Source organism: Camelina sativa, chromosome 7, assembly GCF_030686135.1.
Source record: "Camelina sativa cultivar CO46 ecotype springtype chromosome 7, ASM3068613v1".
NCBI lineage: Eukaryota > Viridiplantae > Streptophyta > Magnoliopsida > Brassicales > Brassicaceae > Camelina > Camelina sativa.
The window spans coordinates 6,401,021-6,424,648 of record NC_141886.1 but is presented as its reverse complement, the minus strand read 5'-3'; the positions used below and the strand labels follow the sequence as shown (position 1 = coordinate 6,424,648).

Below are 23,628 nucleotides of genomic sequence, written 5' to 3'. Positions count from 1 at the left end.
AATGAGGAGTAAAAATAAAACTTTAATTTTTTTATGAATATATATGAAAATATTAAAAGATATTTAATCTGAAATAAAAAGGTATTATTTTCTATTTTTAATATCATATGTGTTAACAACATTTAATTAATTAATGCGATTTAGCAAAATCTAATTTTGATAGAAAACTGTAAAAAATGACTGTTAACCAATTGATTAGAGATAATATATGAGGAAAAATTAGTATTGGAAATTTGGAATCAAAATTTATTAATTTATAATTGGTCAGTTGAAACAAAATTATAATTGAAGTAAAAGCAGCCAGTATTCCAATGATCAATGTTTGTTTGTCCTTAATTGGCCTGAAAATAATAAACTATTTTGTGATAATAATGATTGGTCATTGAGTAAATTTCCTTTTCCTAAAGGGGAAAGACAAAAGGAGACCTTTGTGGCTGAGAGAATATAAAAATGTGGAAGATAAAAGTAAAACAAAAAAGTATTTTTTTTTTCTTCTTCTTCTTCATTATTATTAATAAAAAGACTTTTTGAATGACAATGACACAAGAAAGCATATAAATGGTGGTGGTGGAATTTATAAAGGGGTTGGGGCCTAATCACTTACTCATGCTTTTATTCTTTACCATATCACATCCATCTAATCTCTTAAAAGTAAAATTATATCACTGTCTACCACTGAATATATGCTTAATTATAATTAATTTGACTTGTCTTTCTTAATCATTCCTATTATCTTCAAACTATACGTCTCAAAATATTTAAAACTGAATTTCATTTTTTAAATCCTATTTGTATAAAGTATCAGTAATGATGTAAAATTAAATCATTTTAACTTTTTCTTAAACAACAATTTCTACCATAATCATCATGTTTGCTTGCAAAACATCTGATCACAATTTATGTAGTCTAGTAAAGTTGTACCATTGCCAAATAAAAATAGATACGCAACATTTAAAAATGACAAAAGATCTCGATTACTACAAATGAAATGTTTTTTTATATAACTAATTAATACAAAGATGATCTCTCTTAAGTGATTTTTTGTTTTAACACCGCATAATTACTGGTTCAATACAGTCAAATGGCCAGTCTTGTTTATCTTAGTTTTATATTTGGTTGAATGACCCTTCTAGATGATTGTTCCACTGTTTGTCTATTTCATCCCCTTCAGTGTCTTGTGATAATTTAAATTTTTTTATTGTCAAACATTTAATAATTTATAAAAAAGAATGTTGGTTAGTTCTCGTTAATAGCATAAAATATTAATAAAAAAATTAGCACTATCATCTCTAAAGTTTTAAAATAACACTATGTTTTAAAATTAAATCTTCAACTCTAAACACTAAATCTTACCCTCTCAAAATTATATATTGAATGTTAAATAGAAAATTCACACCTAAAAACTTATAAAAATAATTTTAAATAATTGTGTCAAATGATGTTATTTTAGAAATTTTATGGAATGTACACTATAACTATCTACAAAATTTGTTTTTACATAATATTTCTAATAAAAGTATTTATGCATTACTTAGTCTGAATCGAACTATTGGCTTTTGGACAAAAAATAGTTAGTTAATGTTCACAATACAAATACAAGTTGAAAAAAAAGGGAAAGTAGATTTGGCATAGATACTCACTCATTCATACTTAGATATTTATTTTTATTTATGTGAGCTGAATAGTTCACTTTTAGATAAGAATAAGAGAAGAGAGAATATCAAAAACTGTTTACATAATATATTTTTAAAAAAAAAAAAAAAAAAAAAAAAAACGAATAATCGTGAAAAACAATGTGGATTGTCAAATCTAGATTTTTAATTGAAATTTTTTTTTTGAAAGGGTTTAAGCGAATGAAAGCAAAGGAAGATCTTTGAGTTGGGCCATAGTGAATCTATGCTCACCACATGTGCCTTTGCCCTCCTCCTTCAATATACACGAGGATTTGGGGCAACACATAACAACAACAACATTACAAAATACAAAAACAAAATAAAATAAAAGTTCATCATACTGATCATAATAACTAATAAGTAATAATAATTCATAAAATATATATATGTGGGTTCCATACGCCAATAGACCACCAAAACAGCGACTCTTCTTCTTTCTTTACATACCTTCACAGAACCCTTCTGAGGATTGAAACCAAAGTAACAAAAAACATACAAAAACTATATATTATATATACCAAAAAAAAAAAAAAAATACTATTTCTTTTTCACAAAAGCGACTACACGGTTTTGATATCTTTGTCGTATAATTCCCATTTCAAGAAAATAATTTTTCACGCTTTGTTTTGTTTATTATAGTTTTCTTGATTTCATCTTCTTGTGTTCTTGTTTTTTTTTGGTTATGAATTTTATCGGTTTAGTTTAATTTCGAATTTTTATTAGCTAAACCGGTGACGATGCCGACACCGGTAACCACGGCGAGGCAATGTTTAACTGAAGAAACGGCACGTGCACTAGACGACGCTGTCTCCGTCGCGCGTCGTCGCAGCCACGCTCAAACGACGTCTCTTCACGCCGTTTCGGGTCTTTTAACGATGCCTTCGTCTATCCTCAGAGAAGTTTGTATCTCACGCGCCGCTCACAACACGCCGTACTCGTCACGTCTCCAGTTTCGCGCGCTCGAGCTCTGCGTCGGCGTGTCTCTCGACAGGTTACCTTCTTCGAAGTCTCCGACGGCTGTAGAAGAAGATCCTCCGGTGTCGAACTCGCTCATGGCGGCGATCAAAAGATCTCAGGCGACTCAACGACGTCACCCGGAGACTTATCATCTCCACCAGATACATGCGAACAACAACACGCAAACGACGTCTGTTTTGAAAGTTGAGTTGAAGTATTTTATACTATCCATATTAGACGACCCGATAGTGAGTCGGGTCTTTGGTGAAGCCGGGTTTAGAAGCACCGACATTAAGCTCGACGTGCTTCATCCTCCGGTGACGTCTCAGTTCTCGTCGAGGTTCACGTCGAGATCTCGTGTTCCTCCTCTGTTTCTGTGTAACATACCGGAATCTGATTCGGGTCGGGCTAGATTCGGGTTCCCGTTTGGTGATCTCGACGAGAATTGTAGGAGGATCGGCGAAGTTTTGGGGAGGAGAGATAAGAAGAAGAATCCATTACTGGTTGGTGCTTGTGGTGGTGAAGCTCTCAAAACGTTTACTGATTCGATAAACAGAGGAAAGTTTGGTTTTTTACCTCTGGAGATTAGTGGGTTGAGTGTAGTTAGTGTAGAGATTAGTGAAGTTTTGGCTCAAGGGTCCAGGATCGATGTAAAGGTTGATGATGATCTAGGGAGATTGAAGTCAGGGATGGTTTTGAATCTTGGGGAGTTGAAAGATTTAACCAGTGAGGTTTACTCAGTTGATGTTGTTGACAAGTTTGTGTTGAAGCTCTCTGATTTGTTGAAGCTTCACCGTGAGAAGCTTTGGTTTATCGCTAGTGTGTCGAGTAACGAGACGTATTTGAAGCTGATTGAGAGGTTTCCGATGATTGATAAAGAATGGAATCTTCATCTTCTTCCTATTACATCTTCGAGTCAAGGTGTTTATCCAAAATCCAGGTATTGATTTGATTTGTGTTTTTGTATCTCTACTAATGTTGGAAAAAGTTTGAATTTTTGTGCTGAGACAATGATGTTTACATTCAGTTTGATGGGATCGTTTGTTCCATTTGGAGGGTTTTTCTCATCAACATCGGATTTTAGAGTACCGTTTAGTAACTCAATGAATCAGAGTTTACCTCGGTGTCATCTCTGTAACGAGAAGTATGAGCAAGAAGTCGCAGCCTTTGCCAAGTCTGTGTCAGTGATCGATGATCAGTGTTCGGAGAAGTTACCTTCTTGGTTACGAAATGTGGAGCCTGAACAAGACAAAGGACTTCTCCGAAAGGTGCAGCTTTTATGAGCTTTTATTCTATGCTTTGATTGCTACCAAAAACTTGTTTTTATAATGGTTTTAGCTTCTACGACAGTATCTTGAGAGTATTTGCTTCTTATTCAGTGCAGGCTAAAGATGATCCAAACGCATTAGCCGCTCGGATTCCGGCTCTGCAGAAGAAATGGGACGACATTTGCCAAAGGATCCATCAAACTCCAGCATTTCCTAAACTCAGTTTCCAGCCCGTTAGGCCGCAGTTCCCACTTCAGCTGGTTCCGTCTAGCCAGACCAAGATGAGTCTTGGAAGCCCAACTGAGAAACCTGTTTGCATGAGGACGACGTCTGAAAGCTTTCAGGGGATGGCTCAAGCGCAGAATCCGCCTCAACAACAACCTGGTTTATCAGTAAAAATCTCAAAGCCAAAACAAACCGAGGATCTCATAAGTCGCACAACAACGAACTCGCCTTTGAGCTGTGTTACGACAGATTTAGGATTGGGAACAATCTACGCATCGAAAAACCAGGATTCAAGCACACCATTATCGCTTAAAAGGAGAGACCTTGAGGTTGTCAAAGAGAAACCAATGTTTGCGGCTTCAAGATATTGCAAAGATTTCAAGTCTCTGAGGGAACTACTCTCTAGGAAAGTCGGTTTTCAGAACGAAGCCGTGAACGCCATTAGCGAAATCCTTTGTGGATACAGAGATGATGAGTCCAGGAGAAGAAACCATATAGCAACCACAAGTAATGTTTGGATGGCTCTTCTTGGACCTGATAAAGCCGGGAAGAAGAAAGTAGCATCAGCTCTTGCTGAAGTCTTCTGCGGTGGCCAAGACAACTGCATATGTGTGGATTTCCAGTCGCAGGACAGTCTTGACGATAGATTCAGAGGGAAAACAGTTGTTGATTACATTGCTGGCCAAGTGGCGAGGCGGGCTGATTCTGTTGTTTTCATTGAAAACGTTGACAAAGCCGAGTTCGTTGATCAGATCAGATTGTCTGATGCTGTGAGAACTGGAAAACTCCGTGATTCACATGGGAGAGAGATTGGTATGAAAAATGCTATAGTTGTTGCTACTATTTCTGGACTTGATCAAGATTGTCATGTTGTTGAAGAACGAGTTAAATATACCGAGGAAAGAGTACTCAGTGCAAGAAACTGGAAACTTCAGATACAACTAGCTGAGAATGCGTCAAATGTTATCAAGAATGGTCTGAATAAGAGAAGACAGGAGGAGACAGAAACAGGGGTTACAGAGCTGCGAGCCCTTAAGTCTCAACGTTCGTTTCTTGATCTCAATCTTCCGGTGGATGAGACAGAAGCAAACGCAGATGAGGCGTATGCAATGTCCGAGAACACGGAAGCTTGGCTTGATGAATTTGTGGAACAAGTAGACGGGAAAGTGACGTTCAAGCAGATTGACTTTGATGGGTTAGCCAAGAACATAAAGAGGAACGTTCTTTCGCATTTTCATCGGTCCTTTGGACCTGAAACACATCTAGAGATTGAAAACGATGCGATCCTTCAGATTCTACATGCCTTAAGATGGTCATCAGATGAAGAGAGAACATGTGATCAATGGATGCAAACTGTTCTTGCTCCAAGCTTTGCTGAAGCTAGACAAAAGTATGTTTCGGCTACTCCTTTCATTGTGAAACTTGTCGCCTCTAGAGATTCTCCGACTGAAGAGGAACCTGCCGGAATACAGTTTCCCGCAAGAGTCAAAGTGATATGATAATTGTTCTTATAATTTCATCTATATATATAGATATGGTGATGATAGTTATATAGATTTCCTCAGAGTTTTGTAATCGGCTTGGTTTGAGTTTTGTGCTTTGTCACTAAATGTATATTATAGGCTTAAAGCTGAGCTATTTAAGTGTGGCTTTTGAAGAAGGGCCGAAATTGCCACTGCTTTTGGTTTTAGGCATCTCTCTTAGTATCCACTATTCAATCATTTTGAAGGTTTTCTGTATATTTTGTATAAATATTACTATCAGTTTCAGTGTGCTGCATTTGTATTCGTAAAGAGTCCGTTGCGCTACAATGTTACAATTAATAAGAAACTGAGGATAGAACACAAAACTTCAATTCCTAAAGCGTCTGCTAAGTTTTAGTGTTCATGAATTTTGTATTCTAGTGGGCAAAGTGGATTATGAGATCATGATTTAGATGGCGCATGAAACTTTCCACGGATGTTGACAGCATTATTAGACTCTTGAGTTTGGAATACTATTTTTGGTGGTTCATGATGTCAAATGGGGTTTTGAAACTTATACGGTTATGTCTGGACCGACGTACTATCTCCCCCTCGGAACTATCGTATCGTGCCAGTTCCTCATCGATCTTTGACCTATTACCAGTTCTCATTCGGACTTATATCCTCCGCCTATTTCCCTCCGAATTCATACTTCTCCGCCTATTTCTCCATCGAACTTAAACTTCTCATCTAATTTCCCATCGTCTTGGTTTTAACGGTTTACTGTTTTGATTAACCAACAATGAACCTTATAAACCAAATTAAACCCTATTAAACCGGATTACAACCCGATTACAACCCAATTACATAACTAAACCTAACTTAACCTAAAAATAAAAAATCTCCAATGTTTGAAATGAGCAACCCTTTGTTCTCCTTCTCGCTTCTTTTCCCGACCAACGTTTCCGGCACCAGCATTCCAAAAATCTGATGAACTCAATACTTTAATCAATTGTGTTTTGAACAAAGAAAAATTAAACCCTACGAAGACAATTTCTAGTGAAACCAAGGGTTCCAATTGTACACATTAATCGAATCAAAATATCCAACTTATTTTCACTTTAAACTATGAACTGAAAATTACATGTTTGAGATTGACAAATCTTGAAGAAATAGTGATAGGAACTGTGGGTAATTGTTCTAAACAAGGCGACTAAAGTATTTACCGGCAATCAATCGATGTGGAACTCACCACCGAGCAAACCTTATCATCATGTAATTGTTTCTTGCTTATTTGTTTCTCACCACCGAGCAAACCGTCGACTTGTTTCTCACCACCGAGCAAACCTTCGTCGTCACTGGATCTCATCATCACCACCATCTCATATGCAATATCATCTTCTTCGTCTCGTCTCCTCATCGTTACCACCAGATCTCGTCATCTTTGTCACTGTCTCGGACCTCTCGGTCACCGGATCTCATCATCACCAGCAGATGTCATAATTTTCACCACCGTCTAGTTTATCGGATCTCATCATCACCATTCACCACCATCTGGTTCGCAAACTCGTTATCATCACCACCGGCTCATCTCCTCATCGCTATAACCAGTTTCTCCGAATCACACAATACTTGTGGAAAAAGTATCGATCTCATAATTAATATTTCCTTTTCAATTTCGATTTTTAGGGTTCTTAGTAGCAAATTTGAGGGTTATCGTTTCAAAATAGAAGAAGAAGAAGTCGGATCGGGTTGGATATATTACCCGAGTTATAAATTGGTTTCATACCGGTTTAATATGGGTTTATATCAGGTTTAGTTCCAAAATTTTGTAAACCCAGTTAGATGGGAAAATAGGTGGAGAAGTATGGATTCGGGGGGAAATAGGCGGAGAAGTATGGATTCGGGAGGAAATAGGCGGAGGATATAAGTCCGAAAGAGAAATGGTAAGAAGTCAAAGATCAATGAGGAAATGGCAAGATACGATAGTTCTGGAAGGAAATAGTACGTCGGTCCGCTATGTTTATAAAATTGACATTATGGATTTGCATTACCTCCATTATAGAGATTTTTATGATTTTGATTTCCATTTTGCTAAACAGATCGACAAACGATTTTGAGAGAAGGCCCGTAGCTATTTTGGGTCAAAAACTCACTCTTTACTCTTTATAGGATTTGCTATTTTGCTTTTTGCATCTTCTTTTTTGGCAAACAAATAAGAAGTCTTTGTGGATTTTTTTTGGGACAATAGCTATAAACTACATCAATTTTGTAACATTTTCTATGAATTACGCAAAGTAGTAAACTCAGTCCACCACTATTGAAACTCGACCTAAAGCTTGAGTGATATCAAAACAAACAAAATATAGGAATAACAACCAAAAACTACACTAGCGTCTAATACCCACAAAAAACTTCATACTAGCTTTTAAAGAATCATGTGAGTATGGAATTAACTGAAGTTACCCTATACAGTACTGTGCCCAAATTTTCTATAACTGGTGCCTGGTGGATGTGGTGTAAACAATGTCCTTTACTTCATTTGGTTTCCTTGGAGATATGCATTTAAGAGGCTTTAGATATTACTATATTCTTGGGCCGTGAAGTAGTAAGAGTAAGTAGTAGGCCTATTAAGTAAAAAAGCGACAACTCCGTGACACATTGTCGTTATGACAGGGACCACAAACGGCGTGCATTTTGTCGTACTTTCAGTGGAACTGTCTTTTTCTTTTCATTTTGCTTTTGTCTGAAACAAATACTAGCTACTACTACTATTCAAATCTTTTTGATGTTAACTTAAAAATAAAAAGCGGAAAAAAAAAGAGAAAGAACAAAACTTTACGTCTTGTAATGTAAATACATTTATAAAAAAAAAAAAAGAAAAAAAAAAGTTTCACGAGTACACTTTTTTAACTTAAAAACAACAACAAAATTAAAAAAAAAAAAAAAAAGGGGGGGACTTGCTGGTTTATTCCTAATAGAGCTAAACAAAGGAAGAGATTTAATTGATTTTAGACTTGTCAGAAGCGTAAACGTAGAGATCTGGATCTGTCTCGTAGAAGACAATATCACCAGTGTCACTGACGTAATGATCTTTCTTAATACTTGCGACCAAACTCTCCACCAAGTGGATCGGTATTGCTCCTGACGTTTGTGGTTCTCTGTAGTATCTTCCCAACACATGTTTAGCTGCTTTAGTCTGTCAATCATTCAAATTAAACAAATCACAAATTAGTAATCACCCCCCCCCCTTTTATTATGTATTATTAGAACTAATCTCAGTAAAAATATATATATATATATATATATATATATATATATATATATATATATATAATGAAATGATCCACTCACGGCATCGACCAAGTGATAGTGAGGGATCTGTGGGAAGAGATGATGGATCACGTGAGTTCCAATGTCGTGATGAATGTTGTTGAAGATTCCGTAATCTCTATCAATAGTTGTTAGTCCTCCACGTAGATAACTCCATTCCTATATTTTTCAAACAAATCAACTATTCCTATATAACATTGCTAATATTTCTAGAGATTTCTGTTTTCTTATAAACATAAATATAGTTGTTTTAAAAAAAAAATTACCTTGCCTCTGTACCAAGGCAACTTCTCATCGTGACCATGGTGATGTAAATAAGTGACAGCGTCCAACCACATCACAAAGATCTGAAAAAAACAAATAGATCCAAAATTTATGTCAAAAACATGTATTGCATAAAATTGCTCACACAGACACAGTATAAAAAAATGAAATAACTTACGATGTACGGCACACCATAGACTTTAAGAACGGAGAGTGGACCGAAGATGAATGATAGAGCAATAAGAGTGACAAACATTATGGACCAACAAGTAGTTGAAGTTGCAATAAGCTTTCTCTCGCTTGGAGCAAATAAACTACTGTATGGGTTAAAATGTGATCCTTCCTTTCCAGGACTTCTGTAGCACTGTCAAAAAAAAAAAAAAAAAAATCCAATAACAACTTTTATTACTTTAAAAAATCTAAAAATCAATTATTGTGCAAGACTAGGATTTAAAAACATTTACCAGATAGAGAGGATAAGCAAGCATGGGGAGAGGGACAGTGTATCTCAGCATCCGAGTACTGTGGGGCAAGTTCTTGTACACCCTTTCTGGTAACTGAAATGTTTTGATTAAAATGACTATTGTTATTAATTTATACACTCGTATAAATTTACATTATGGTTTTAATCGTTATCATTATACATTGCATGTGCATTCTATTTTTTTTTTTTTTTTAATTTTATGTATTTTTTCAAGATCTAGACAAAATATCACGAAAACGACAAGAAGAGAAACAAAAAAATGAAAAGAAAAGTATTCGCACTTCGAGGAGAATCGTCCTATGCGAAGGACCCGAATATAAGTGGTCCACTATCAAAGTTATATATTAGAAGTATCATATTTTGACAGAGTTGATTTTATAAACCACTAAAAAAATCAATTACTGATTCAACAAACGACACTTGACCAAGTGGTTGTTGTTAGGATTCAACTTGCCTAAACTAAATCTATATCTAAAACATACCATTAAAGAAAAAAAAACATATTGTAGGAGTAAGCTAGCATATAAAAATTCTAATATAGGAAAGAAAAAAGAAAAGATGAGAGTACACAGATGAGAGAAGGGAAGATTACCGGAACCCATGACTCGTCGTTTTCAACATGGCCATGGTTCTGGTGGTGTGTCCGGTGGCTTATTCTCCTACAACCCCAATTATATAAATTCACAAAAAATTAGTTCATGTTTTGTTCTATAAATACAAGTATACACAACTCTTTGCGTCAGATTCTAACAATCTTCAAATTTATAACTAGGGGATAAGTAACAAACAAACAGTACTATAATGATGCATACAAATCTACTTTTTAATGATACCAGCCGATGAATGCATTTAGGACATCAATCTCAATCTCACACCCAAAAAAAAAAAACACATTTGGCTTTCACAAAATTAATGTTAATTAGACAAAGGTACATCAATTTCTTCATGCTCAGGTTGGCTAATGGGCCATAAATTGGCCCACAACATTTAATAAAAGTTTTGATGCCCTCTTTTTTTGGTTGGTTACTAAAAGATTTGATGCTTTTGGAGTGGAAAAATCAAAAGCCACCTCATATAGTCACATGCATTATTTTATAATCACAAAATTTGCAATACACCCCAAAAAAAAAAAAAAAAAAATCCGATTGAACTGAAGGTTATCATATTAAATTCCTATCATGCACCAAATACACCAAAAATAACAACGTAAACAGTAAAAAAAAAAAATAAGAGAAAAGAATAAAAGTAAATAACTTACCAACCATGGTAAGGAACGAGGATGAAGGAATGAAGAATGTGACCAACCACACTATTCAGCAGAGGAATGTCTGAGAAACTCCCATGTCCACTGTGTCATTATTTTTACACATTCAATTTCACATAAATATTCATTAAATACACATAAATCTTATAATATACTGCAAAAATATTAATATTTTCCCATGTTTTCATAATATAAAACGCCTCAAGAAAGGTTAGAATATATATATATATATATATATGACGTGTATAAATGTCGAAAGTACATTGGTACATTATATTAATAATTCAATAGTTCCATGAATAATTAGAAAATAAAAAACCGTAGATCTAAAAGAAACAATAGTAATTTGTGAAGTTCGAACGTAGATCCATGAAATGCGGTATTATAATTAATAATAGAAAAGTCTTTAGATATTTTGTTACGAGTCTTACGACTAACTAATCATCATAGTGGAACGTTATTGAAAAATAAAAAATCTAAAAACAGAAATCTTGGATCCTCTTTTTCAGTTTTTTAACAAATTAAAGTAACCTCAAAAGAACAAATATTGAAGTTAGCGACAATACTTCATCGAACGTGCAAATTCAAAGTATAATTTAAGAATTCGATGAAATTAAAAAAAGCAAAAAAAAGTCACAAAAACTAAATTGAAAAAATAATTAATTAAATTAAATTATTTTGAAAACGTAACATTAGTAAAAAAAAATTACCAGTCGTGGCCGAGGACGAAGATGGCCCAGAAAAGGGTGCCTTGAGCGGCCCAATAAAGAGGCCAGAGGAACCAGCTGTTAAAATACACGGCGGCGACGGCAAGAGCCGCGACGGCGCAAATGTCTCGGACGACGTAACTCATTGATCTCAAAGGACTCTTAACCCAACAGTGTTTTGGTATTGCCGCCCTTATATCACCGATCTTGAACGGAGGCTGTGCACTCGGATCAAACCCTTCTCCTTTCTTGTTCCGGTCTCCGGCGCCGGGATCTCCGTTCACATTGCTACGTTTGTCCATAGCAACAACCATCTCCGGAGAAAGAGAGAGAGAGAAAGAGAGAGGATCTCAAAATGGGCTCAGTAAAGAAAAAAAATGTGGTGAGAAGAAGAAAGGGTTTGATGAATTTTTTGGGGTTTGTGTGATTTGTTTATATAAAGGGAGAAAAGAGATGTGTTGTAGACAAATGAGAGAATAACTCCAATTTTTTTTAATTTTTTTTTAAGTTTATTTTTTAATTTTATTAAAAGGATAAAAAGGGTAATTTTGCTGTTTTTTGATTTTTAAATTGCTGTTTTATTACGTTGTTCAATGAAAAACCAAATTGGAGAAAAAGTGTGAGTTATAAAATTTTAACAAGAATAAAACTTTACCATTTCTTCAAAATACGTGTAAGTTTGAAAATATATATTTCTCATGATTTATTTCTTTGTAAAAGTGGTAATTCTGAAAGGAAGGTGAATCCCTATTTTTTTCTTTGCTTTTTCCTTGCACGTACCAAAGTATACCAAATAAATTATATTCATCTTTTTTTTTTTGTCAAACTGTAAATTATATTCATCTCTTGACCATATTTGTGCACCGAAACTGACAAGACAACGAGTATAATATTTCTTATACTAAAAAACTATATATGAGAAAGCTAATTGATTAAAAAAAAACTATATCCTGTAATGTAAAATGGACAACAAATAGTTTTTTTTTAAAGGGAAAAAAGGAAAATATCTTAAAATTAGTGGCTAGTATTAATACATAGTAGTGAAAATTAGTTCGGTGATTAATAAGAGGAATAATTAAAATGTAATTGACACATCAGTACATGATCACTCTTGATTTATTTGACCAAAAAATTAAGAGGTTTGTAGCTGTTTCAATTAGTTTTAAATCACTTAAATAGTTCAACATCACCGATTTTTGCCGTTTCTTAATTGCCTGCACCTATTTGTAGGCAAATCACTTGATGCGGATTAAAAACAACACAAAGTGTGGTCAAAATGCTTTAATATTGTTTTATTTGAAAATAGCATAACATTTTCCTATGTTTCAAGAAGATGTATTCAAATGCCTGAACCATTACATTTATGGTTAGTAGAGGAGAAGACATTGAATTTGTACAGTAAAATGAGGCGTTTCCTCTACCTCTTCTTTTCTCTTAACTGTTTTTCCAGCACGCATTTACGATTTTACGCATTAATTATTTTATACATATTTTGACTACAACAATTCACTATATATGCAATTAATTACTTGAAACAACTTTTCTTTATTTGGAAAAAACATATTCACATGAATATCGACCTTGTATATGACTGGAGTTCGCAACCTAAACGTACCGTACGTTTATATATAGTAATCAGAAACATAGGGAAGACTTTATTCAGTGATACTTATGTAGCTTCTGCCCAGTAAACTAGATTGCATCGCCTCACCTATAACTCTTTGTGGTAATTGTTTATATACAATGCCGGTTAATTGATAGACTATATGTATCATATCATGTGCTTCTTGTTAATTATAGAAATATCTGAGTGTCCGTTATTATTCTGGTACAATCATAACTCTTTGTGGTAATTGTTTATGAATATTCGATTGACTTCAATTCACATATATTTTAAACATTTTTTGTTGAAAATATTTTAATATTTCATAGTATTTGTAAAATCGATTAATAAAGATGCAGCCAATGAAATTAGTATTCGACCAAATGGAGCGCTCCTTTGTAGATTCTCTTATCTGAGGTAAAAAAAAGTGTTCCGTTAGTTTCACCTCTCAAGAAAATCAAAAAATCAATCTCACAAATCTCAGTACATAAAGAGCTTTGATGTGTCATGTTTTCAATTCATTTTGGTCTTGTTTCTTTTAATATTTTGGTTTTTTTTTTTCAACCAAACGCTATTTAGAAAACAACTATTTTGGTCTTTTTATCTTCGCATTTAAGCGTTTTTGGGAATTTTAATTTACTAGCATTTGGTTTTTCTAAGGTCTTTTAGAGTAAAACCCATAAGAAGAGAACAAAAATAGGAGGAATAACAAGCATAGCTATAGCCTATATGACTGATTAAAGTCTACTGCAGAGCAATCCAAAATATTCATCAAATTGATGGTGCTAAAACCCCCCATGCAGCCGACTGAGTGGGTTTGCACGACATCAATGGGTTTGAAGTACAGAATCTCTAAGGAAACTGAGGTTCATATCGAGCTGAAAGTGCAATGACTATCAGTCTATCACACAAACATAAGGGTAATCTTGAAGCCATTTTTCATGATCTGACCCGGATCAAAATCAAATCGACCCACTCCATTATATATATAATTTTCTTGGTATCAATTTCCATTTGATGTTTGCTATTAAAACAAATCTAAGAACATTAAATCCTTCATATGGGGGTTTCCAATTTTTATGAAGTGAACCAAGGAAAAGGAAGTGTGTGTGTGTGTTATAGACATGAGCGTGCACGTGACAGTTCTAGCTATCAAACAAATGCTTACTACTGTGGGCTACTTGCTACGTACTATTTCTACTTTATTATATATGTGTTGAGATATGAGAATAATTGAGAATAAACCCCAAAACGCAAAGAGAAGTATGTGTTTGTTATTTAGCAGACGCACATGGCGTGGAGGACAACCTTCGATTTCCTCGTGATTTCCGAAGGGCCATATTTTCCTATTACATACAATTCGAAAACTATTAATGAAATCATTCGTATATCTCAGCCATTATTTGAACAAAACATGGAGTATATAAGTTAACCATTCAGTCTGTACACATACACATTAGTTAATTCAGTTATGATTTGTAAGTCCGTTGATATGATAATGAATGAAATGAAATATAATTACATATTTCTCGAGATGATTTTTGGTTTTTAAAATTTAAAAACAGAAAAGAAATTACAATCATTTTTTTTTTTTTGCATTGTTGTTGGTGATTTCAAAAATAGTATATTCTAAGGTACCATCATTTTAGTATACCTAATCGAAATCATTTTAGGTACAAGACTATCTTTAACTAAACAAATAAAGTACTCACTTATGCATTCGCACATGACTCGTAATATAGTATCCATTTTCTGTTGTATGAAAATATATACGTAAGAATATAATAAAGATTTAGATTTCAAACACGGCCTATGATATTTTTTTTTTGCCAACTGTGATTAATATTTTAATTCGTATATTTCTCTATCTAAGCACGTACAACGGCAAACTTGGCTTACCAATACCATACACGTAACACGTCTCTACGTGTTTATACATGTTATACTATTCGGATTATAACCATCCGTATTTCATGAAAGTCGTGTACGTATAAAGGAATCATTTCGTAGACGCTCACTATAATACCCAAGCTAAAAAGTTATGTTCTAAAGATAAACCATATATTAATACGTTAACTACCAAAAATAATATAGAAGGGTGGGCCGGAGGAATATGCTTCCCTGTTTTGTATAAATTTATAGTAACAAATAATAGATTTTGTCTTAAACCGAGATATAAATAACGTGCGGGTTATAAGATAAAACAGAAACTAACGCGTTACGCATAAAAAACTCAATTAAAAGATTAACCAATTATAAGATATTGGTGAAACCTTTGTTCATTACTAAAATTTTCCCCGTTACCGAATTATTTTGGATACTCAACCTATTGTAAAAGGCATAAAAACACAACCGTTGATTGAGATTTGAGACCAAAAAATATATAGAGAAGTGAAAAATAATACCAAGTGTTGCGGGAATGGAGTGGGTATAGAACACGTCGTAAAGAAATGATGTCTTTTCGTGCATCAAACATGCACCTCGCATTTGTTTTTGTAAACTACCCCACAAAACTTTCTCTCTTCAATTCAAAATTTTCTCATTTTTTAATATTCTTTCTTGTACTATCCGATAAAAAACAAAATTATTCGGAGAAGATGCGCATATATTTGCATTGCAACATGGTATATATTCGAATTACTAGCTAGAGATGTTATATAGACCATTGAACTGATAAGAATTATAAGTTTTCATACATGCTAAATTGATTAAAAGACCCACACACAAAAAACCTACGTTTTACACAATACGCATTCACGTGGCTCATGCAAGGTCACAAAGCACAAGGATCTAGTGCATGACGACGCCTGCCAAAACAAAGATTTCATGTACTGCATGAACCTCACGACAACGTTTTGAGTCATCACCAGAAGCACCAGAAGATGGACTGTGGACCACAATCTAACTAGTGGTGCAAGCTTCCTTACATTGAACGGTAGAGTACACTTGTTCAGGTCATGGGATTGATCATATAGGTAAGAATGTTCGAATTCCTAGCCTTTGAGACCATTTAATCTCGGCCCATATGTCACAAATGAGTTGTACTACTAATTATCATAACTAATCATAAACTAAAGTCTTATTTAACGTCTCTTTATTTACCAATTTCCAATACTACATCTTCATACTAATGACCCGATCTGCAGTTTGTATTATTAAGTTGTTGTATGCAAGACCCACTAGCAATCTTAGCTTGTTCGGTTATATACTTATATCATCCCAAAGATCTTTAAAAATCTCAAAACTGAAAGATAAGACGTACGTTAAAAAGGTAGAATGATCTTCTTTCGCACTGAATATAACCAACAGAATGGTCCATCAATTATCATCAACCTTGCTTGATTTTTCGTATGGACCCATTCCCAAAACGATTTTTCTTTTTCTTACTAAAACGTGTGATGTGAGAATTTTTGGGTTTTTTTTACTCGCCGAAATGTCATTTGCATGAATGACCCGTCCTTTGAGTACGAACGCATTAGTACCATTCATTGAAGCTAGTACTAGTTTCCTCCATGACGAAAAGTTTTAAATATCTAGCTAGTTTGTGGTTTTTATGCCATGCTATAAAATGATGTTTACAAAGTTACTGATAATTGTTGAATATACGGTATACATATCGCACTATCCCTATACAATTATTGCTTGCATGTAAACGCGCACCACACTAGACCAATAATTGTCTAGACCAATTTAATTTCCATATATCAGAAAGACTTATATAGAAAAGTCAAAGTCTGTTGTTCAAAAAAAAAAAAGTCAAAGTCATTATAGTCGACAGAATCAATGTGAGTACAATAAAACACGTACTTAGGTCTACATAAACAGTTAACTGTTTTTATAAATTCGTTCTTTTTATATAAAAATACAAACCACAAAGAAGAAAAACAGTTAAAGATCACGATCTATCATGTACGCATACGTCTCTTCAACTTCACAAAGTACAAAGCATGCATATGGATGGTTTGATATCTTACAAAGCATAATTTTCAAAGATACCATTACTCTATTAGCCGGAAATCAAGCTACTTGTTGGTAAAAAAGAAGGAAAATAAAACCTCATGATTAGTTAAATGTTAGGTTTGTCTACCAATAAGAGTGTTTTAATTAGATGCTTTGGAGTTTGGACAATCCGTGTACGTGTGAACCGACAAAATGTCGTCGTCTTCTGTTCGTAGAGAAGCAATGGTTCTCTACTTTCTAAAAGTATCCAACTATCAAGTGAATTACTTGACCCGAAAGCCTAAACAATGTCATTTCGTTCGACACCAACCAATTCTTGGTTTCTCTCTTTTTTTGTTCGGTTCACCAAACTTTTTTTTTCTTAGGAAAGAAAAAGTTCTTGTTAAATGAATGATTAAGTTGGGTATATTGGTTTACAACTAGAGATACTCCCATTGATCACTATGAAATTTACAATAACGTTTGCATGTTTTGGAGATTCGAGAGAGCATCCATGTTTCGGTTTGGAATCTTCGGCTATAGAATTTTTTTAGTTGTTTTTCTTTCTTCTAACTGTTAAAAAACATAATTTTGTAGTAGAGTAGTGGGTCCAATCATCACTATAGCTTAATAACATACTTTAGTAATGATTTTGTTTCCCGGAGTTTAAAACACTCACTCATGAGAATGACTAAGAAAAGTAGACAAAGGTTTCTCTAAAGAAAAACAGAAGCAAAGGTAGAATAGCCCTCAAAGGTAAAGTCATAGTTCTGCTTTTGTTGCCATACTTATTTCATACATTTGGTCACATTCATGGAATATACACTATATATGTTCTTTTAACACGAGGTAATTGTTTTAAAAAAATAAAATCATGACCCGTCTCAGTTTTACTTTTACCAAATAGCCGCTTCAAGATATTGTAAAAAAAAAATATACGTAGTTAAATAGTTTATTGCAGGATACGGCTTAATTGTAACATAATAGTTTTGAACTAAGATATATATTTTGGTTGTGTCGTAACTCTATTTCAATTCAATTGCAACTTGTTGATGATAAAAAGTTATAACTATTACAATGTACGCATTATAACTTCTTTATAGTTCATATAGTTGGCTACTTGGCTTCGTGTTAATAGGGAACGTATATATGAGTTGTTTCATCTCTATCCATCAGGTTTACATCTTAAAGTTATGAACTTTTTGTTTTAACGTTAGTTTTATTTACTGAGAACTTTGATGTATATGATATTCACTCACTTTTGATCCAGTTTGCGGCTAATTCCTGAGTAAAAAAGCATGCCTAATTCTCCAACCTTTGTTTTTATGAATAAATTTAAACAGTTTTCATATCACTTTCTTTGACTTGCATGTCTCCCAAGATTAATTCTTTGCCCACAAAAGAGAAACAATATGAATGGCAAAAATTCCAGAGGTGTTTGCAATAGTTCTCATGCTTTAATTTATGTTTTTTTCTCTAATTACTTCAAGTTTCATTAATAGTTCAGTTGTAATGAGCCAATTTCCTTTTAAAAGGAACTAATCAACGTTTGTTCCATTGCTTGATAGGATTCCAAGCAAATCTCAAAAAAAAACTTTGGAAGAGAAACACATTAAAAAGAAAAAGAAAACTAATCAAAGCTTGGAAGAAGCATGTGTTATCTAGAAAAGCACAAGAGAAAAGGTGAAAAAATAGAGTCAGCCTTCACCTTTTACATACGACGAGATATACATGAGGCCACCAAAATTTGTTGAATTGGTGGATACATACTGTATATTATTATATTTTTTTTTATATAATGTTATTTTGTTGTTGTTAAAAGTCCTCTTTATCCTTTTATTTTGAGCTTAATAAACTTTCAAATACAATGTTCGATTTTATAGGTCTATCCATTTAATATATATATATATATATAATCATAACTAAATAAACTTTTAATCATCTCAAACTTCTTCAATGAATAATGAAATTTTTTTTGTGAATATACAACAAATCTTTTGATAAAATACAGTCTGATACATAAATTTACCTGTGCATGGCACGTATCATAACACTAGTACTATATAATTGATAAGAAAAAAAAATACCTTTAGATATCGGATCTAAACGAAATATCCTCCAAGAAAATTGTATTTTATATATGTATCATTGTATAATGAGAATGAGGAAACAAGAAGATATTTATGAAGTCAATTATTGGTTTAAGTATGGGATTCATATACTTTTTAGCAGCAATTCATAGAGAAGAAGAAATCGGAATCGGACATAAAAGCCAAACGGAGAGAGATCAAATGGATTTTATATGACATAACCACGACACTGTCACTTGTCAATTATTTTATTTTTCTCACTTCGCAATGTTCCCTCCCTCTCTTGTCCTTTCGCTAACTGTAACATGACAATACCTTTTCTTAAAATATTATTGTTTTGCATCAGCATAATTATGTTTCTGTGCAAACCGATCAAAAAAATAAAGAACAAAACGAAAACAATAAAGTATAGGAGTACGATACAAAATAAAATAAATTATATAAAATTAATACGACGACATTAATAAAATGTAAAGAAATTGCATTACAAGTATGCTTGGAGAGGCATACACTTGGAGAGAATACACGAGCATGCGTGACAACTGACATGAACATGTGAATATAAAGATCCAAACCTCAATATTTTTTAAAGAAAATTTTAATTATAACTTCTTCAGGGTCTGTCCACAAAATCCAAATTGTATCACCAAATGATTATTAGTTTTTTAACTGTATTAGATTCGTGGGGATACTCTCTTGCTCTGCTACTGACCAAAAATATTAGTGTTTCTATTTTTTATATTAGCAATAGGTGCGCTTTTATTTATTTATTTATAATGTTAAAATAAGAATTATATTACAAGTTAATATAACCTAATTATTCCAAATATACCTAACGTGGTGTAAATAGAATTGTCTGCTCTCCTATGTTTAAAGTAAAGCTATCTGATATGATGAACATGGTACTTGTAAAACAATTTTAAATTTTTGTTGTGCAAATAATTAAAGAACTTTCATTTATAGAAAGTATCTACAAAATCGTGCACATGATCATTATTACTAAATGACTATTAAATAAAATTCTTGTTTTTTTAAAAAAAATATTTTCTCCCTCAGATTAAAGTCTCAAAAACCAAAATACCGTACGTGTATATATTCAAAAGAACAAAAAAAAAAAGTTATTACTCACATCAACCACTGAACCACACACACACACAAAAAAAAAAAAGTTTAAAATCTTCTCTTCAGCTGGAGCTTGTTATTGATGTATGTTTCTGTACAAAACAACTTCGCTAACAGTAGGCCGAGATGAAACACTTTGGACACAGATCAGATACGGCTAATGTCACGACCAAAGACGAAAGTTGTGAACCAATTGATGGCGACATAGAAGCGGTTTCTCCAACTGATGACTCGAGTCAGATAGGCTGATCTCCATATGAACCAGCTCACGAAACCAGTCATTGATATCCCTTTTGCGTCCTGCCCAAGTAATCTCCCTTTATGAGTGACTTTTCAAAGAAATATCAAGTGAGTCTGTATATAATTGTTACCTTGCTCTCACGGAGGTCGACTAGGGCTTTGTATCTACCGATGGTAGCCATGCTTCCAAGATGCTTATACACAAAGGGAACTCCAAGTTCTATCTCCTTTGCGCTGTTGGCTCGTCCTCCATTAGCTTTCGCAATCTCATTTAGTAGATTCGCCAAGTATTTGCCTTCTCTCTCAGCTACCTTAATTGGCCAGTAACATAGAACGAAAGGTATAAGAGATGAGATGCAAAAAAAAAAAAAAAAAAAAGAGTATGAAATGTTATCTACCTGAGCTAGAGCAGGAAGGGTTGGTTTTCCAGTGGTCTCCAGATATCCGCTGCAGTCACCAATAGCAAACACGTCTTGTACAGAAGGCACACGCATCCATTCGTCAATGCCAATCCTATAGAGATAAACATCCAAAAAGTCGAGTTGCTGTCGAATAATTTTTTAGCAAAAAAGGGTCTAATGGAGTGATCTTGATGAACTAACCTTCCACCAGGATCTTTTGGAAGACCAAGGGACCTCACAAAAGGAGATGGACCAACACCAGTGGACCACACTAAGAGTCCGTAGGGAACTTCTGTGCCATCGTCAAGTATTAGCTTCTGAGGCATCACATCTTTCACAATCCCACGCACAAACCGCACTCCAGACTAATGTGAATTAAAACCAGTAGGGTTTAAGACAAAACGCTCTATAAAAGTTAGCACAACACCTTTACATGTTCTAACTTCTAAATGAGTTCACCTTGTTCAACTGCTTGATAGCATAACGTCTGAGACGATCATCAAACGACGAAAGTATATCCCTGGCCTAGAAACAGTTATAAATTTTAGTGAGTTCTGCAAAGAAGATTTCAAAGAGAAGCTTCTTAAAACAAACCTCTATCAAAGTAACATGAATGTCGTCCTTCACATGAGAATATCGTTGACGAACATCTTTCTTAATAAAGTCACTCAGTTCACCGCTAAACTCCACCCCGGTTGGTCCACCTCCAACCACAACGCAATGTAACAGCCTCTGTTTCTCCTCTTTCGGTAAGCCTAATAAAAAGAAATTGTGCAAAGAAGTGTTATGTTCTAATTCTAATTCTGAATCTGAATATTCAGGAGATGAAATACTGCTTACAAGGAGTATCCGAGAGCATCAGGTTCAAAAGAAGCTTCCTCCGAATCTCCTGAGCATGGTGAACTTCACGGAGGAAAATCGCGTTTTCCATGACACCATGGATCCCAAACGTGGATGCCTCTGCACCACTTGCTACTACAAGCTTGTCGTAAGCAATCTTGAACTTCCTTGGCTTTAACGTGTCCAACCCATCAGGTAAAGTCTCACAATGAACCTAATCACCAAGAAACGAGTCATCTAACAACAGAATTAAACACACCATGAGCTTCACAATAACAAAACTGAATCTGACACTTTAGTAACTCCATTACTTCTACAGTAACTAATAGTCTTCTCCCTAACTCTCCAAATCTTAGCTAATTCCCCTAATCAAAATGGTATCAGATTTCAAAGGTCCCTGCATTATCAATGACCAGTCTGATCTATAAATCTCTCAAATCAAACACCTAATACGAAAGAGTAAGTGAGAAGCAGTAGTATAGTACCTCATGAGCATCAGCATCAAGACGAGAGCAATTAGCAAGGAAGAAGTAAGAACCAGGCTCTCTAGAAATCGCAGGTTGAATACTAGTGATAGGCTCAGCGACGGACCTGAACTCGAGAGTACCAACACAAGTAGAAGCGAGAAGAGGAGTGAAGACCATGTGGTTCCTCGGAGAAACGCAAACGACGTCGTAGAGACTCGTATCGATCCCTTTCATCAACCTACAACCCGCCCAACCCGAACCGAGAACCACAACTCTAGGTTTCTCTCCTTCTCTCGTCGGTCTTAAACCTTCGTATTGACTCCGATCCACACCATTTGAAGATGCCGGAGATTGAATCTGAGTCTCTTGAGCTGTGCAGAAACGGGAAGCGAGTGTGTATGGTGATGATGATGATCCGGAGTTTCTGAATCTGGTCACGATCGATGATGTCGTCGGTGAGACTCGTGTTAGGTTTCTGATCAAGAACATTGTTCTTCTTCTTCTTCTTCTTCTTCTTCTTCTTCTTCGTCTTCTTCGTTGTGTGTGTATTTGAAGAATCTTCTTCAGTCAATGGTAAATAGATTCCTCAGCTCAGGGAGCATTTTGAAAAATTTGTCGACGAGCTTTAATAACTCTTGGGCCTATATGTTCTTTTATGGGTTTGGTTGATAGAGACGGCCCATAAACAAATTAATTTATGTGAATCATATTTTAATTATCCATAGGTTTATTTGATATATTTTAATAAAAATTATATATAATTGATAACGGTAATAAAATATTATTTTATAAAAAAATTTAAAATAGTATTAAAGAAAAAATTAAATTTCAGATACATATTTTTTAAAAATATAAAAAATTAAATTTCAGATACATGAATTTAACTCGACGTCGACGTGAGGCGAATCAAACTGATGACCTCAGATATCCTAAACAATTTTTTTGACTACCAGAAAAACAGAACAATTTTATCATCATGAATTTAACTCGTTTTTATATTTAATTGATCGCTATGACCTATGTTTTCGTGTTTTTTATTCCATGTTTTTTTTTTCATATTCTTTCTTGTAATTTTCATTGTCAAATTTTGTGGTAATTGTCATCGTTACTTTTAACATCTGGTTCTTCGTTATACTCTTTTTCTTTTTTTTTTCTAGTCAACTTCTTCACATTTTTCCACTGAAAAATATTTTTTTTAGACTACCAAACAACTTGTTAACCCATCAAACCCCAAGAACAAAATCATTTATTTTCTCATAAAAATAAAAAATAAGATAGAAATAAAAAA

The 23,628-nt window shown here is 34.0% G+C and overlaps 3 protein-coding genes across 3 annotated transcripts; 1 reads left to right on the top strand and 2 right to left on the bottom strand.

Annotated features, from left to right (window-relative positions):
- The first annotated feature begins 1,880 nt into the window (after window positions 1–1,880).
- Window positions 1,881–5,902, top strand: LOC104700503 (protein SMAX1-LIKE 7). The gene is made up of 3 exons (XM_010416025.3): window positions 1,881–3,570; window positions 3,658–3,898; window positions 4,015–5,902. Exons 1-3 carry the CDS (start codon window positions 2,411–2,413, stop codon window positions 5,620–5,622), a joined length of 3,009 nt encoding a protein of 1,002 aa, XP_010414327.2. The 5' UTR covers window positions 1,881–2,410; the 3' UTR covers window positions 5,623–5,902.
- Window positions 5,903–8,405: 2,503 nt separating this feature from the next.
- FAD3 (fatty acid desaturase 3) lies at window positions 8,406–12,387 on the bottom strand. The gene is made up of 8 exons (XM_010416024.2): window positions 11,642–12,387; window positions 10,926–11,015; window positions 10,260–10,326; window positions 9,648–9,740; window positions 9,362–9,547; window positions 9,186–9,266; window positions 8,941–9,078; window positions 8,406–8,785 (listed from the first exon to the last, which is right to left on the bottom strand). Exons 1-8 carry the CDS (start codon window positions 11,950–11,952, stop codon window positions 8,588–8,590), a joined length of 1,164 nt encoding a protein of 387 aa, XP_010414326.1. The 5' UTR covers window positions 11,953–12,387; the 3' UTR covers window positions 8,406–8,587.
- A 7,807-nt stretch (window positions 12,388–20,194) lies between these two features.
- On the bottom strand, window positions 20,195–22,967 carry NDA2 (alternative NAD(P)H dehydrogenase 2). Its single transcript, XM_087458996.1, has 8 exons — window positions 22,359–22,967; window positions 21,874–22,087; window positions 21,628–21,788; window positions 21,493–21,558; window positions 21,235–21,398; window positions 21,031–21,145; window positions 20,764–20,943; window positions 20,195–20,692 (listed from the first exon to the last, which is right to left on the bottom strand). The coding sequence occupies exons 1-8, from the start codon at window positions 22,827–22,829 to the stop codon at window positions 20,540–20,542; spliced, it is 1,524 nt and encodes a 507-aa protein (XP_087315122.1). The 5' UTR covers window positions 22,830–22,967; the 3' UTR covers window positions 20,195–20,539.
- Between the last annotated feature and the right edge of the window lie 661 nt (window positions 22,968–23,628).